At 36.7% G+C, this 18,964-nt stretch overlaps 1 protein-coding gene across 2 annotated transcripts in view; it reads right to left on the bottom strand.

Annotated features, from left to right (window-relative positions):
- Positions 1–18,964, bottom strand: part of fcho1 (FCH and mu domain containing endocytic adaptor 1) — a 128,496-nt gene that overhangs the window by 65,979 nt on the left and 43,553 nt on the right. For both annotated transcript variants that reach the window (XM_030132489.1, XM_030132490.1), the window contains exon 3: positions 4,100–4,191. In XM_030132489.1, the coding sequence (XP_029988349.1) occupies positions 4,100–4,191 (92 nt within the window). The remainder of the gene's footprint in view (positions 1–4,099; positions 4,192–18,964) is intronic.

Below are 18,964 nucleotides of genomic sequence, written 5' to 3'. Positions count from 1 at the left end.
TATTTTACTGCTCCGGCCTACTTGAAATCAAATCGGGCTGAATGTGGAACCTGAAAGAAAATGAGTTTGAGAGCCCTGCACTAAAGGATAAACCCTGGAGGGCATGTATTCCAATGTGAACGCTCTGTGTTTCTCCTCTGTCTGTAGTTTGTGTTTTCTCCTCTGTTCTCTCTCTTTTTAGTTTACCAGCTGACAGACCATAAGCTATTGTCATCGTCTGTCGTCGTCTGTCGTCCGTTACAAAACTTTCAATCGTCTTCTTCTCCGAAACTACAATTCTAATTGACTTCAAACTTGGTATACAGCTTCTTTATGATGTCAACAAAAGTTAGAGAAATTATTTGGATCTGGATCTGATTCTGGATTTGGTGCAACTTTGAAAAATGTCCCCATTATCAGAGATAGGAAGTGGATGGATGCAGTAACTCAGTAAATCTAAATGATCTCCAGTGTAAATGTCTCCAGTCCAGCCCTGATGGGGAGATGACCCAAACATAATGTCCACATGCTGATCAGGATCTTCTTCTGGATCTGGAACTGACGCAAAATTTCACATGGGTTCTGATGGGGAAAACATTTCAATCGTCTTCTTCTCTGAAACTCCAGTTCTGATTGACTTCAGACTTGGTATACAGCTTCTGTATGATGATGTCAGCACAAGGGATTGAAATTATTTCCATCCGGATCTGATTCTGGATTTGGTGCCACTTTGAAAAATTTCCCCATTATAACAGATAGGAAGTGGATTGATCCAATAAATCAGTATCAATGATATCAAGTGTGAATTTGAATTTTTTACAGATCTGATTGAATTTGAGCAAAACATGGACTATTTCTGTAATATATATTCAAATCCGTATTTATATATTTCTTTTCATATTTATAACCATTTGCACTACAGTCATATCAAACCATATTTGCATTCTCCTTTAAACACCTTTTAAACACTTTTTTATTCAAATTTATGACTGTTTACGTGTATGTGTATGTTTATGTGTATGTTTGCTGCTGATAACACTGTGAATTTCCCCATTGTGGGATTCATAAACGAATATCTTATATTATCTTATCTTAACTGGGTGATAATAAATGGCATCTGGATACATTTCCCAATGCTTTTAATTTGACTGGTAAGCTACAGGGCCATTGGTCCTATTTTTTTTCTCCTTTCTGCTGGTATCTCTGCTCCTGGAAGTCGATGTTCCTGGCGTATCCTCCGCTCACCTCCACAGGTCGATGCAGATGGACTCATCCCCACAGCCCGCTTCTGTACGAGGGTTTTTCTTCCATTAAAAACCACGGGATTTACTCTGAGGTTTTCTTCTGTCTTGTTCTCTGTATTTTTAATTAGTCTTGGTCGGTATTATGATTAGCACAGCAGTATGTGAATAAAACTGGACTTAGTGAGCATATGAAAGCACAGCATCAGATTATACTGAAGCCATTGTTTTCAATTTTGTCCTTTCACACTGAACCACGTGTGGAGACTGTTGTTAATTCACAGCCATGTAAGTGTTCTAAGTATTTGCGTCATTTATTTGCCCATAATGTGTAAAAGCCTCCAGACATATTTCACATCCATACTGAACTCACATGTTCACTCACCCGCCTTAAGGTGTTGTAGATTACACATCTTTTTCAGCTTGATTTAATGAATTTTGTACCTTCTTTTCCAGGTCTACTTCGAAAAAGAGAGGTTGAATAAATACAATACAATTCACTGATGCTCCTGATGTAAACACAGAACAATATTTGCATTTTTCTGGGCTTTTTACAGCAACTTTATGTATTTTTCTGACTTCTCATGCAACTAATGCTATTAAACCCAACTGCTAAAGGTACAGCAGGCTTCAACCAAACTTTACAACCAATCCAGTTGTAAAAACTGACAAAATTGAAAGTATTTTATGTCATCCCCACCTCTGTCAACTTCCTTCCTGTTGTTTCTCACTTTACGCTCCATATAATAAAAGCTAAAAATGTTCAAAACATACCCGAACATGTCTTTTAGTTTCATTTCTATCTCTAGTTTCTCCTCCATTACACAACGTAAATGCACACATAACAACGCTCAAGAGCATGACACAAAACAGATTATTTCTATATTTATAAGTTATAACAATAAACTGCCTTTGCATGAACAGTTTTTTCAGACATTTGTTGTTCTGTGCAGATCTGCGAGGTTTACAGTCGATATTTGAATCAAGGTCACAATCGATCCAGGGCTTCAGTTCTTTCTAATGTCAGGTTATTTACAGGCCATCATTTGTCAAACCTACGGACTGACAACATGTCTGGATCTGAGGACACAGTGTCTGTCACAGCATGAATCATAAAGTGATGTTAGTAAATGACAGACTTTAGAGATTTATGAGTCTTTAGGTGGTGACGCCTGACGTGACCAACAGAGCCAAGAAACTACAGCCTTTATACATTTACCTATCTAAACCTAAGCCTCGAAATAATATATGTATGTATGGATGGATAGATGGATGTATAGATAGATAGATGGATGGATGTATAGATAGATAGATAGATAGATAGATAGATAGATAGATAGATAGATAGATAGATAGATAGATAGATAGATAGATAGATAGATAGATAGATAGATAGATAGATAGATAGATAGATAGATAGATAGATAGATAGATAGATAGATAGATAGATAGATAGATAGATAGATAGATAGATAGATAGATAGATAGATAGATAGATAGATAGATAGATAGATAGATAGATAGATAGATAGATAGATAGATAGATAGATAGATAGATAGATAGATAGATAGATAGATAGATAGATAGATAGATAGATAGATAGATAGATAGATAGATAGATAGATAGATAGATAGATAGATAGATAGATAGATAGATAGATAGATAGATAGATAGATAGATAGATAGATAGATAGATAGATAGATAGATAGATAGATAGATAGATAGATAGATAGATAGATAGATAGATAGATAGATAGATAGATAGATAGATAGATAGATAGATAGATAGATAGATAGATAGATAGATAGATAGATAGATAGATAGATAGATAGATAGATAGATAGATAGATAGATAGATAGATAGATAGATAGATAGATAGATAGATAGATAGATAGATAGATAGATAGATAGATAGATAGATAGATAGATAGATAGATAGATAGATAGATAGATAGATAGATAGATAGATAGATAGATAGATAGATAGATAGATAGATAGATAGATAGATAGATAGATAGATAGATAGATAGATAGATAGATAGATAGATAGATAGATAGATGTCTATGGATTTTCCCATTCAAGTTAGCATCGAGCTAGCGGTCTTTTTCCCATTCATTTAAATGTCTAATGCCATGTAAATGTACTAAGGCAGTGAACAGAACTCAGACATATTTTGTTTGTATGTGTCAGTTTTACAGTGAGTCTACAGGAACAGATTTGGACACAAGTTTTGGGCGTCCGTCTTTTCTTGGTAAACCTGTTGTCTATCTGCAGCTAATCGCTACATGCACACAAGCAGAAGAATAGGAGTTAGAATAAAACGGCATTAACGGGAGAGAAAAAAAATTGTCAGCATTATTTAATGAATGCGTTAACGTGGTAATAACGTGTTAACTTGCCCAGCCCTAATAGTTTATAAAGGCAAAATCAAAAGTCCTCAAAACCAGCCAAAAAAGGCTCAGACCCCTAAGAGTTCATAAAGTCTTACTGATTCTGATTCTTTTATTCTCCACAACCTGCATTTTACCGACAGACACGACTTCATCACACTCCTCATCTCATATAATTTTACAGTTATGCATTCTGCCTCGTCTCCTTGTTTCTTTTGCCTTTATCTGATGTTCCGTTGTTAAAAACACAATAAAAACAGTGCATTAAAAAAAAAAGGTGTTGCAAGGGCATAAATCACAAAGACGTTTTAAAATATGGTGGGAGATAAAATCCCTAACAGTTCATTTATAATTTCTGAACATTTCACCCAGCTTTGGCAGTAAATCTCTTGGCTCCCTCCAAGTACAGAGGTGAGAATGCTCAAGTCCCATCACTAGCGGCGCCTCCCACTCACATATTCACATCTACGCTCAAACCTTACCTCTCGCGGACAAACTCGGCTAGCTCCTTGGTTGCCAGTTGGCCATGCTTCATGTTGTGGTAGAGCACGTCAAAGCCGGCATTCTTCTCCCCCTGCCAAGGTACGAAAATACAGAAATTACACAAGTACAAATACAGTCTGTTAGCAACCATGTGTGAAACAGGACAACTTTGGAAAGACAAAGAGTGATGTCAGTGAAGTGGTGTTATTTATCAGGCAGGAAAAGTTTCTTTCTGGATAGGAAGTATACACATTTTTACCAAATATGTTCACTCTGGAAAGCATTTTTCAAAACATTTTGCAACCTTGAATGGCATTTACACATTGACAAGAGGCAAAAGTGTCTAAAAATACACACTGTTGCCCACACATTCCTGTTTTTATTCCTACTTGTACACATCAGTAATGACCTTTGACCTGATACAGTGATTACATACTGAGTCCCAGTTACACTTTACTTATCAAACATAAATCACATTGTTGCATTCATTTCATGACAAAATTTAAAAACATTTAATTTTAACATTATCGGCAACAGCATATATGTTTTGTAAGTTATTTGCATAGGTGTCAACAGGGCATAAGTCATCAGTTTAACCCATACAGACCCAGAGCTACTTTTGTGTCAGTTCCCAAGTGAATTTTTCTCTCTACTTAATCTTTCTTAAGTAATTTATCACCATTTATTATAACATTATCCTCTGTATCTGCCTTTATTTCCAGTGGATATCATGAATTTTCCTAAATTTAATTCACTATTTATATAGATGGTCATAAAACTCAGATTAAAGTTGAGGGTTATTCTGTCAGAAACAGAGAAAAATGAAGAAAAAGCGACTTTTTCAGCAAAAATATCATTAACTGAACACAAACCAAATGTGCCCATCCACTGTCATTGATCCAACTCCATGGGTTTTACTGGTGAATCAGTGTTGTAGAAGATGACAGTGTTTCCATGGTAACTACGGAGCCTCTGAACGTCCAAATGGGTCATATCTGATGACCATGAAAAGACAGCAAACTGTATTTTACACCAATTATTTACATGTTCTAATAGGATTAACAGTTCAACAGTTATTAAACATCATAGATGAGTCAATACTTTGATCGCCAGTGGCTTTATGGGTTAAGTTCTGAAGCTGACGTTTCAGCTCTGTGATGTTTCTACTGAAAGCAGTTTCATAACAAACAAAAATACCTATCATCTATAAGTTGTCCGTCAAAGTAATGTCAACATTAATTTTTTTTTTTTTTAAAACCTGTGTATATGCGACATGCACTAACACTAGTGATATCTGTAGTCAAATTTCAATTTGCAGCCATCTCTGGCTGCAAATACTTTCATCATTGATTAATCTATTGATTATTTTCTCAAATAAATGACTGATTGTTTGGTCCATAAAACATCAGACAAGATGAAAAATTCAGACTTTGCGGACATAAAGTATTGTTAAACAGCCACACTGAAATACTTATACACACTTATAATAGTTCTACACTAGGGATGGAACGATATGAAAATTTCATATCACAGTTACTGTGACCAAAATGATCACAGTTATCATTATTATCGTGGTACTGTTGAAATTGTGCTCAAAATGTTCAAAAAGTACTGATACACACTGAAATATTTTAACCAGGTTGTATTTTGAAAAAAAAAAAAAAAACAAAAACAAATAAACAAACAAACAAAAGCAAATAAAATAATAGGCATAATGTACTTTCTGTTGCAGAAACATTCCAATATTAACCCTTAGTGGTCTGAGTCTATTTTGTCTGTTTTTCAGTCCTTTTGATTTGGCCTTTATATACTATAGAAACAAATGTTTACTATACCCATGTTTGGGATCTGTTTTTTCAGCAAAACTATCATCTAGATCATCTGTCTATTATTATTTCACTTTAACCTACTATAAAAACATAAAAGGACAGAAAACACAAAAAAATTATAAAATCCAATTTGAAAAATGTATATAAAATTACTGCATAAATAACACACAGATGTTTAACGAACCTTCTCAAAGACTTTAAAAGTGAATATTGGTTCCAAATATTAGGTATAGAAAAATCAAAATTGTAATAAATTCAAACTATACTCAAATATTTGACATAAAAGCAGATCTTTACATACAGTTTTTTCCCCTGAAAGTGCAGTAATCAAACATGGTTATCATGATAATTAGAATTTAAACGCTAATACTAACCGTCTGCAATTTTACCGCAGTTTATCATTATACCGGTAATCATTACATCCCTATTCTACACATATTGGAGCGACCTGTTTAAACTGGTAATTTAGATTTAGACAAACTTTAGTGATCCACAAGGGATATTACTTGGTTACAATAGCTCAGCTGCATACAAAAACATTATTAAAAAACACTAGCAAAAAAAGCAACATTTTTTTTTTATTTGCCTACTTATGCTCAAAATAAAGTCTATCTATCTATCTATCTATCTATCTATCTATAATACTGATCAGTGTTTCCCAGGTCCATGATGTCTTCCTCAAATGTGTTGTTTATTTCCAAACCCCAAACGTATTCAGTTACCGTCATAAAGGGCCCCACCCCCGCCCCCCGAAAACACATTTCAGCTGCTGTTGAACTGCTTCTACACTGTGACTTCTGTTGCTGTTTGTCGTTTCTCCTGTTAAATCACTGAAACCTCAGAGCCAACACGACCCACTATCAAAAGAAAACCACAGTCAGGCTGCTTTTCAGAGTTGCCTACGTTGCAGCAAAGCAGATTTGACACAGACTCCATCTCCACCTCGTATCCGTCACTGCTGTAATTTACCAACCTACACCAGGCTTAATGCTAATCTCCACAATCCAAAAAAAGTGCAGTGTTATTACAAGTCGCCTGTTTCTAGCAGAGGTGTCAAACACACGGTCTGCTGCCCAAAACCGACCCACCAAAGGGTCCAATTCGGCCCAGGGGATGAATGTGTGAAATGCAGAAATTACACTGAGATATTCGCAATCATAGATGTCAAAATCATTTTAGTTCAAGGGCCACACTCAGACCAATATGATCTGAAGTGGGTCAGAGCTGTAAAACACTATCACAATAACCTATAAATAATGAGAAGCGCAAATTCTGTTGGGTTTTTTTTTTATGTAAAAAAGCCAAATTACATCAAAAGGTCTACGCTGACTGACTGCACGTCCACAAAAAAAGGAATAATATGAAGAACCATATACAACCTGAAATGTCTGAAGAAAAAAATGCAATTTTACCAATATTTTGCTTGTTACTAAATGTTTTGTGTATTTCTAGATCCACTATAAGTTGCCGTGCACATGTGTAAATATTAAGATGCACTGACATGTTTTTAATATACAGTAGTGTTACATATTCACTGGTAAATAGTTTTTAATATATGTGTAATGGTTGATGAATTAGGACAAATTGACTTTTTAAGCCTGACTTTAAAACCTGCATTTTAGGAATGAAACTTGTTTATTTACTAAATAATATGAAATTTATCCAATCCAATCCAACTTTATATGTAAAGCATTTTAAAACAACTGCAGTGGACCAAAGTGCTGTACAGAAGAAAAATTAAAACCAAAACAGAAGAATAAAATACAGAATAGATTTAAAGACATAGAAACTGTGCAAAAACAAACAAACAAACAAAAAGTGCTATACAGAAGAATAAATACAACCCAAATAAATAGAATAAATTACAAGAGTAGATTAAAAGCCATACAATTAAAAACAATACAAATAAAATAAACAAATAAATAGAATAGATAAATAAGAACAAACCACTACCAAATAAAAAATATAGAATAAAGATAATAACTTCAAACATCTCACATGGTTTCAAACGCCAAGGAGAAAAGATGGGTTTGAAGAAGGGCTTTAACTCTTTAAGTGCCAGACAGTTAAGGGGCTAATAAGCCTTAAAAGTGCCACAGATTTTGGCCGTTTTTCAGTATTTCGCGTCGTTTTTATAATATTTGAAGAATCCTGCAGGAAACCGCTCGGTAACATCCGACCGATTGCTAATTAGATTCAAAACGCACCGGACGCAGCCGATTCATTATTGATCGTAATTTGCATAATAATAATAATAATAATAATAATAATAATCTTTATTTATATAGCACTTTTCATACATTAAAAACTGTAGCACAAAGTGCTTTACATATCAGTTTAAAAATCAGTACCGCCCCCCACCCACACCCACCCACTCACCCGCACACACACACACACACACACACACACACACACAAACTAACCCACAAGCTCACACATACTTAAGAAGACTGGCTGAGCACGGGTAGACCAGAACAAAAATGTACAAGTAAAAGTAAAACATCAGTTTAGGAGGCGCTGTCTCAGGGAGCCATCCGCACCAGGAGGCAGCCGCCGACCCCGGCGACCAGGCATCAGCAACACAGCCCCGCATCCCAACTAGTGGGAGAGGGCCAACTGGGACCCCCACCCACCAGAAAGGAGCGGACCCCAGTGAGAGAAGGCGCCACAGCCCCCGGAGTCCACAGCCGCCCCCCGGCATGGAGGGCTCCCTCTGATGAAACATCGGAGAATAAGAAACATTAAAAAGATAGAAAAATATTATTCGGTCGCGTGACCTCAAATTCCCGTCTGCTTGGTCTCAAAAGGGGGACACAGAAAGAACGTCATCGAAATGTGAGAATGAAATGGGGGTGGATGGTTTGTTTGTACACAAATGTGGAGTGTTCTCCAAAGCCGATCTGATCGGCCCGTGGCACTTTAAAGGTTGTATTCGTAAAGCCGATTTAATCGGCCCATGGCACTGAAAGTGTTAAAAACAGACAGAGGAGGCCTGTGATATGGAGAGGCAGATCGTTCCATAGTTTAGGAGCTGCAAATTTATGAAACTGACACAAATATATCAGTTTAAGTACTGGAATTATGAGCGATGGTTAGTTTTGTACTGCATGAAAATGTTCTATATTGAGTGAGCACCTGCCCAGGGACAGCAGATGGAAAGTAACTTGTAGCTAACTCTGGTGCAAAGCATGTCTGCTCAATGAGATTCATGTATTTGTACATTGTCTCTGACAAATAACCCATAAATTAACCCATAAACACCCACACATCTACAGATGACCAAAACCATCTACTGATCTAAAATGTTTAAGAACTGTTGACCCACTAAATCTATCAATCCATGTAAATAATTGGTGTAAAATGCAGTTTATCATCTTTTCATGGTCATCACATGTGACCCATTTGGACATTCAGAGGCTCCGTAGTTACCATGGAAACACCGTCATCTTCTACAACATTGATTCATCAGTAAAACCCATGGAGTTGGATCAATGGCAGTGCATAGACACACTGGGTTTATGTTCAGTTAATGAGAGATTTTACTAAAAAAGTCACATTTTCTTCAGTTTTCTCTGTTTTTTATATAATAACCCTTTAATCTGAGTGTTTACGAACATCTACATGATCAGTGAATTGCATGTGTGACAATATTTGATTTATAGTTAAAAATGCTAAATACAGAGTACAATATTAGAATAAATGGTGAGAAATCATTTAAGAAAGGTTAAAAATAGAGAAAAAAATCACTTTGGAATTGCCACAAAAGTAACACTGGGTCTTTAAGGGTTAAACTAAACTAAACTAAATGATATGTTAAATTACACTTATTTTTATGAACACATTTCAGGTTGTTGGTGTTATGCACAGTTTTAAAGGGTAGTTTATAGATGTAAACATAATGTAATTTTTCTCTTTTTTTGCTCTAAAACATAGTAAATAGTTTGGAGTCGACATTATTCATAGGATGTTATGTTCTTATCTTAGTGGTCCGGCCCGTTTGCAAACATACTGAGCAGAATGTGGCCCTGAATTAATTGAGTTTGACACCTCTGCTTCTAGAGTCACCACTTCTTCAGGTCAACAGCCGGCTGGGCTCTCTGAACAGACGGACAGACTGACAGCTGCTTCTCAGGTCCTAAAAATATCCAGCTGAAGGAGAACAGACTAGTTCCCAGGTAGCGGGGGAATTACTGGAATGCCAAGGAAGGGTCGACCGAAAACCAAACGCAGCGAGCGCCTGCAGAGACAATGCAAAGCAGCAACTCGGACATGCATGCTGAGTGTTCGTCTGCAGTCGGACACAAACAACTGGGCTGTTTTAGGAGGATTCAGCTGACATCTCCAACAGGTTGAAAACATGTCAGATCTTTCACACAGACTGAACAGAAAACGACAAGTCAAGAGTGAGATTCCCTTTGAAACAGTGAAAGAAAACAACACAGAAACACCTTAAATTCAGTTTTATCCTTAGGGTGTTTTCAATAATTAATTCTACCTCCTTTTACTTGTTGCTGTTCTTCTTTCAGGTGATTAATTTGTTTAGTATTTTAATGAAAGCAATTATTCTTAAGGTTTTATTATTTATTACTGACTATATTATTTTATTACATTGCATTAGGGATGCACTGATACCACTTACCATATACCATCTTGATAAATCAACAACAGATTTGAGTCTAAAAAACTACACTCCCTAAAACTGTTAAATTAAAATTAGAATTTGACGCTTTAAGTTTCCATCCGTGCTAATATCTGCAGGTGCTCTGAAGATGACGTTGTAATATGTTTATGCTGCGTTGCTATGGCGACCAGGTACACTGCACCAGCTGAGGACATGCAGGGTGTTCATACTGAAACCAAAACAAGTACAATTAAAGTTGCATTTTCGATGTTAAAGACACCTGGACTCTAGCATACGTCGATCTAAATGGAGATAGAAAATCACAAACTTAAAGAGGTGTCACATAAATCCATAACCTATTGCTTTAAGAGAAAAAATTCCAGAAACTCAATTAATTTTCATCCTTTGGGCATTTTATATCTTAAATTCTGCTTTGTTTTACTTGTTTTTGTTTCAGTTGCTTAATTTGTTTGGTATTTTAATGACTGCAATCAATTTTTATTATTTTAGCACAGCTGCATATTTTATTGTAAATGGTGTATTTCACTCTGATAAACTGCATGAGACCCCATGAAAGAGTCGAGTTATTGGTAATAAGAATTTCAGGAATAAGGCTCAGTTCATTCAAACCACAAAGAGCTCAGGATTTCTCTTCTTCTTTCCATTGTAGGAAAAATATTTCCTGCGAGGGCCACCTGGTCGAGGGGTTACACATACTGACCACACAAAGTCAAGGTCAACCAATTAAAAGCATCGCATCGGAAAAGGAGGAGGGGCTTCAGCATTGTTTAACTCCACCTTTGTGTTCAATGAAGACAGGAAAATCCTGCTGGTGAGCTTGAGGGTCATTCAGGTTGAGTTTTTCCACACAAACACACCTCATTTGCCTCAGCTGGTGTCACATGGAGCACTTTCAAGTCTTTTCATGCATTTCCACCAACTCTGACCATTAGAGGCTCAGCACAGACTCAACTCCACAGACCCCACCCTAAGAATCAAGTCTAAACAGACTGTTTCCATGCAATTCTTTCTTGCATCCGCATAAAAAAGTGGAAAATTTTAAGCAAAATACTTAATTTGGATTTGTTTTAGTATATAATTTGCACAAAGTATGTGATACTACAATTATTACTCAGCTTTCACAATAGTAAACACCTATTACCCACAATACAATGTGAACTTCAGACTGACGATTTGGTTACAAAAGTATCACCAATTAGCCAACCCATTTATCAGAAAGATGTAATTTTGTTTATTTTATTTAACCTTTATTTAACTCTTTAAGGACTACCATTATAACAGGATGCTTACATTTCTTTATGTCTGTTTGTTTGGGGTTTTTTGCAGGGTGCAATAAAAGTGTCAGAAAATGTATTTTTTTTGTCAATTCTTTTGCACCTTTTTTCAGGAGGAACTTAACTTTCAATATCTGGCCAAAAATTTTAATTAAAAAAAAGTTTTAAAAAAAAAGTAAAAATATATATATCATATTTATTATGAAAAACAACTGTAAATGTTCATAACAAATTTTATGAGTTTAGAGAAATAACCTCTCAACTATTTTACATGTACTCAAACATTTTTGTTTGCCTAGAACATTCTCTTTTCATGTTATAGCTTCTTTTTAAAATTATTTCCAGCTGTTTGTAGTCTGTGTGATAGTCTCTGTTCACTTTCTGTCGAACTGTAGACAGAGTTCCTCATTTCACTGAAAAAACATCCATGATCTGCTTCTTTTGCAGACAGTGTATCTCTATTTTTCCTGGCTAGCACTATCCAAATACATTTACATAAATACGAATGCATTTATATAATATTTACAGCTAAAATATGACTATCAATGAACTACACAAACCTGAAAATACACAGCCACAGAATTTTTTTTTATTTTTACAAATAGATCAGATAAATCTTTCAATATCTAGACCTTTCAGTCGCAGCATTTTGTGATTACATAACAGACTGAAATAGTAATTTTAACATTGATTCAATTCATTGTGTAGCCCTTCTAATTTTACACAAACCTCCACACAGACCCAAGAATGAACTGAGTGGGTTCATAGTGACCAAATGTCAGGGTCATTGTTTTATCACAGAACACATTTGAGGCCATAACTTCTAATACTTTCAAAAGTGCACAAACAGATTATGATGCAATGACAGAATTTATTTTAATATTTTCTGTCATGTTGTTGGGATGTTAAAAAATGTGGCACGACATGACTTTGAAAAGAGAATTACAGCTGTTATGAGGAAAGTTGCATCACCTGAATCACAGCGGTCTGCTTTAATATAAAGTGACTGAAAGCAGCTGAAAGGGTTAGTGCCGAGTAAAGATATAAAAGTCTATCAGTGACATTTTCTACCTCACTGATGTTCAATCCTATTATCTCCTTTTCTAAACATAGAATAGGGTTTTGTAATTTCACACAATAGTTGAGTGTTGGTCGATAACAAATAGCAGAAGGGTCGTCTGCAGGCCGTGCGGTCTTTATTCTACAGTCGGACCATTACTCTCTCTAGGTTCGGCCTCTTTCTCTCGGTCGGCAGAAGCCTTTTGTTGAAACCTTACCCCCCCTGCAGAAAGGTGAGCTGTCAGCCTAAACCCTGAAACACACACACCTGCCTCTCCACAGCACCTGTCAGGCTGACGGCTGTATGCAAATGTGGCCCAGGACCACACACTATTATACCGCTGGAATGCTTTTGCAAACTGTATTCAATAAAGGTTAACAAGCAGTAATGAGTTTGGAATGTTTAAACAGGCAAACGCTACAGTATCAGTAATATACCACAGCCCTGTGCTGAATGTACGAGTGTTAAATTCATGTTTATTTAGTTATAATCAGGAAATGGCACACAGAGCGGCTTCTCTTCAAGATGCAACATGAAAATAACACTAAGGATGCACCGATACCACTGTTTTCCAGACCGAGTACGAGTACTTCCATTTGAGTACTTGCTGATACCGAGTACTGATCCTAGTCCTTAATAATCCCATTCCAGTTGTTAGTTCCTTTTGTAAATGTGCTTTATTGTCGTTGTCATTAGTCTGACTGGAACAAAGTGCTGCTACTGACATTTAATGTGTTGGAATGAGTGTTTGTCAGTTAATCCACCAGGGGGCGCCGCTCTGAATTAACCATACTGGACAAATACCACGAAGAAGAGGAAAGTTTAATGAGGAGAAGAAGAAGAAGAAAGTCAGTAATAACAAACCTGTAGACGACAGAGGGAACACTACTGTGATACTAATGTTGCAGCGTTTTCTCTGGTAAGGTTTAAAAGTTTAGCTTCAGCAGGAAGAGAAAAGACAAATGAGTGAGAAGTTTGGTTTTCACTTCCGCTGGCGGCGGTCCGCACCGCTCCGTACTCCCACTGGTATTCTCTGTCTGGGTACTCATCCTCCATCAGCTGGAAAACAGATGAATGTACACAGAGGACGGACAGAAGGCTGCGTCTGTATCTGTGTCTGAACGGTACTGTCAGTCAGCCTTACTTTGATCACAGTCTCTTATTTGGTTCAGTCTCCACACTCTTCACACTCACACACATTATTCCTCCTCCTCGTACCTGCTGCACTGAACTGGGAATGGCACACGGACACAAGTGGTATTGGTGCATTTGTACCGGATGTCTTTCACAAGTACGAATACAAGTACACACACTGAGTATCGGCGCCGATGCCCGATACTGGTATTGGTATCGGTGCATCCCTAAATAAAACAATATCAAAACTTAATAGAAACTTAATTTAACTTTCACACAAATTAGACCATTTCTGACACTGAACCCTCATCCTACCAGCTGGGTCCAACTGGACCCCAGGACATGATTTTTATGTCTCTGCTGTATCATTCATTGAATGATCACTTTGTGCTGGAGTTTGTCTGTCTGTATGTCCATGTTCGATTGCTTCTATTAGTTCCAAAAACAATCCGACATAACATGTACAGTATTCAAATTTTTATGGAATGTTGTTTGTGGTGGACAGTTTTCTTTTTCTTTTTTTTTTCTTTTTTTTTGTATAAAGTTGTGAAACTCTTGTCCACAAACGTGGACAGAAAACCCATAGCTGAGTCTGAGGAGGATATATACCTAATATTTGGAGCCAATATTCACTTTTAAAGTCTTTGAAAAGGTTCATTAAGCATCTTTGTGTTATTTATGCAATAAATTATAGAAATTTTTCAAATTGGATTTTATATTTTTTGTGTGGTTTAGCCTTTTGTGTTGATATTGTAGGTTAAAGTGAAAAAATAAGAAGCAATGGGAGAACAGCTGGGGGAGGGGCATCTCCGCTGAAATCTGGCTCCATCATGTCAGTGATGCAAACTCAGAAATGTCCATTTCCTCTAAACTGCTCCTCTTCAGATCCATTTATTTTATTGAATTTCTCTGCAGAATTTCTTTAGTTCTACTCTATAAATGTCATTGTCTGTTCTGTATCCAGTGGTTCAATAAATTAATCATTAAGGAATATGACATGCTTTTTTATGAAGCATATAAACAATATTTAGTTTTTATTCTTATAGACCCTATCGAAAGACAAATTCAGGTTCTCAGGAAAATCGCCGCTTATCAATTAATCGTTAGTCGATCGATAAGGTCAACCAACTAATGATTAATGGATTAATCGATAATTTGCAACCCTAATCAAAATAAACAACTTAACTGTTTGAACACACATTTGTTCAGACATCAGTTTGACGTATTCATCAGAGTGAAGCTAACTTTACTTAAGAATCAGAGTACGTCTTCCGGCGCCGCCTGCATGTTTATATTCACAGCTTGTTGACTGAACCAACAGATGTGAAAGTCTTGCCAAGCAACGTGATAGCAGACTACATGTGAGCAGCAGACACAGTCGGCTACAAGTGCTGTAATATATTCCCCGAAGCTCCGCTGAAAGAAAATGCCTCACCTCTGATATATGCACCCCCCCCCCCCCACCCCCCCCCCTTCTTCTCTGCCATCTTGCTGATCTCTTTTTCATCAATTAAGTTGACCGTCTTGGTCACACATGACGGAGCCCATTTCCATGACAATGTAACAGAGCCGAGGGGGGGGTGTACAGAGAGACTTAAAGACACAACTTTCTCAGACTAATCGGACCAATAAGAGCTGCCGAAATGTGTTAAGGGGGATGGGAAACAGCAGGAATATTATCATTTCATCTCAGTTATTTGAAGACCGCCATTGTCCGGCTCTGCTCAAGGGTTGTAACGCGACTTTCGGGTTCAACAAAAACTCCAAATGTGGCGATCTGTATTAGAAAGCGTCCTTGAGATTTCCATGTGTTTTTTGGCAGAAACTAAATTACAGCTGAATATCCTGGCCCTACTGGCCCAGCCTGCTTCTTTTTAATCATGGTTTCATGTATTGGTGTGTGGCTGTGCAGAGCTGTGTGTGTTTTGTGCATCTCCTGGGTCTGCTCTATCTAACTGTTCTCGCTCGAATCTAATTAGACGCATCCTCAGACTTGCCCTCAGGCTTATGTGAAACTAATTACAGACAGTGAGGAAACCTGGGCTCAAGTTAACTCTACTCTGCAGGCCCTTCTTCACAGATGCTCCACTAAAGCTAATAGAAGACCCTCCTCCTTGAATTCGCCCTTCATTGACTTAATTATGCAGACCCCAAACAACCAGGGCCGTAACGGTTCTGAGACCAAATCCATGATATAAACACCCAAGGTTTATTATTGGGGGTGGGAACCTTTTACTATCTCACGATTCGATTGGATTCTAATTTTTGTGTCCTTAAGCTCTGGGTGATGCCTGCTGACAGACTGACCTCATGAAATCGCATTGTATGTGACGTCTGTTAATTGCATTTGGCGTGCCATACGTATGCATTTTCATCCTTTTGCATGTTATTTAACAACATATGATAGCGTGTTAATGCGCTTGCCACTAATCGCTAACCCTAACTGCTAATCGTGCTAATTACTAACCCTAAACCTAACTCTAACCACCAACCGCACTAGCCGCTAATTGCTAACCCTAACTGCTAATCGCACTAACCGCTAACCCTAAACCTAACTCTAACCACCAACCGCACTAGCCACTAATCGCTAACCCTAACTGCTAATCGCGCTAATCACTAACCCTAAACCTAACTCTAACCACCAATCACACTAACCACTTATCACTAACCCTAAACCTAATTGCTAATGGCTAACCCTAACTGCTAATTGCGCTAGCCACTAATCACGAACCCTAAACCTAACCCTAACCATTAATCACGCTAATGGTGTGTGGACTGCCAGCGGATTTTTTTTTTTTTTTTTTTAATCAATTTTGGGACATTTTAAATCGATTCTGAATCATAGTAAATGAGAATCGCGATTTTTTATATGAATCAGTTTTTTGGCACACCCCTATCTATTATGCTGACGTTCACCCAAACCCTCTGCCACCACTGCACGTGGAGCCCAAGTTCTCATTAAGGGCCACAACTAATGATATTATTTCCACTGTAAATGAATTTGTTGGTCATTTATACAATTAAGCCATAAAGACACAGTGCTACTTTCATGTCAGTTTCCACATAATTTTTTTCTCTCTTTTTTTTTTTTTTTCTTACTTTTCTTCAAGGGTGATATTTTGCTTTTTTAAATGGAATTCTGCATTTTCAAACGTTTCCCTGTGGTCTCCATAAACTGTAAATGCTCTGCTTGGCTCTGAATTCTTCCTTCATTTAACTCCACAGGTCCATCTTCAAACCTATTTTTGAGCAATGACACGAAAAAGGCTGTTTTGAGCACTGGCCCTTTAAATGCACATGACCCCACCCCCTCCAGGTTGTTCACTGTGCTGCTCAACAACCAACAACTGAACATTTTAGGTAATCAGCTCAAAGTTTAGACATATTTTCAGTTTTTACTACAACCGCTGCTGCTGACAAACAATTATGTCGTACTCAGAGAAATGTTCGTCAAAAGTCTGGACCTTATATGTGCAAATGTCATGACGTAACTAGTAATAAAACACAACAAATTAAGCAGAAATTCAAACAGGTTGTAGAAATCCACTCGATTTTTGCCCAAATGAATATAAAGATAGTTTTGCAGAAGCTGGAGGGTTCAAATTCAAACTGTATGAACTATTAGGGTCCAAATACACAAATAAATGAACCACAGACTAAGAAAAGTAGGTTTAGCTAAATATGACTGCTTTAGGTGACTTATCACCATTTATTCTAATATTATGCTCAGTATTTTGCATTCTTAAGGGAAAGTCAGGTATTTTCCTACATTTAATTTACTGATTATGACTCTAAAAAGCTCAGACAATTATGACTCGGAAAAGCTCAAATTAAAGTTGAGAGTTATTACATCAAAAACGGAGAAAATGGAGGAAAAAGTGACTTTTTCAGTAAAATATATCATTAACTGAACATAAAAGAAGCATCTCCATCCACTGTCATTGATCCAACTCCATGGGTTTCACTGGTGAATCAATGTTGTAGAAGATGACAGTGTTTCCACGGTAACTACGGAGCCTCTGAACGTCCAAATGGGTCATATCTGATGACCATGAAAAGATGACAAACTGTATTTTATGCTAATTTTTTACATGTATTGATAGGATTAGTGGATCAACATTTATTCAGCTGTTTATGGAAGTTTGGGTCTTTATGGGTTAATCAATAGCTGTTTGGACTAAAAAATTATGAAAAATGTTGGTCAGTGGTTCTTATATAGCTTAAAAATGTTTAGTTTACTGTCAAAGAAGAGTAAAGAAACCAGACAACATGTGCATTTAAGAAGCTCAAATCAAGTATTTAGATTTTTTTTTTCCAAAGAAATACAAGTCATCATTGGACAAGCTGTATATTTTGAATTACACATTACATGCACTTTATCATTTGTCATCTAGCTACTTTAAACATTTAATCTACCTTCATAATATTCTTTAGTTTTACTCAAAAGTAATGTTTGCAATAAACAAGGAACAAAACAAATTGGATTTTAAGAATCATTACACCTTCACAAATGAATAATCAACGACAAAGTACAACCAAACTGATACTACCTTCCATGAACCAACGCTTTGAACCAAACTTTCTCTCATTTTATCTGAATTGATGATCATTCTTTTATTTTAAAACACAATATAACTACAGGAAAATTCCCTACAAGCTTTTAAAAAACCATAAACTTTTAGCTAGCGTTCATGGAGTTGTTGAGTGGGTAAAAAGAGTGTCTATGTAAACCACAACTGCTGAGTGAAAGCCCACACTTCCTCCTTGCATTGTCACATCCAGGTCAGGGGTGAAGACAGTCTTCTGTGTGTCAACTGACTCAAATCAATCAATAACATTTCCCAGAGGGCTTTGGGGTCAGTTTGCAGCAGTGAATTCATTAACATATGCACTAATATTCCACTGTTATTCCAAATTCTTCCAAA

Source organism: Sphaeramia orbicularis, chromosome 4 (genome assembly GCF_902148855.1).
Source record: "Sphaeramia orbicularis chromosome 4, fSphaOr1.1, whole genome shotgun sequence".
Classification (NCBI taxonomy): domain Eukaryota; kingdom Metazoa; phylum Chordata; class Actinopteri; order Kurtiformes; family Apogonidae; genus Sphaeramia; species Sphaeramia orbicularis.
Note: the sequence above shows the minus strand (reverse complement) of the source record. Positions and strands in the feature narration are given on the sequence as shown.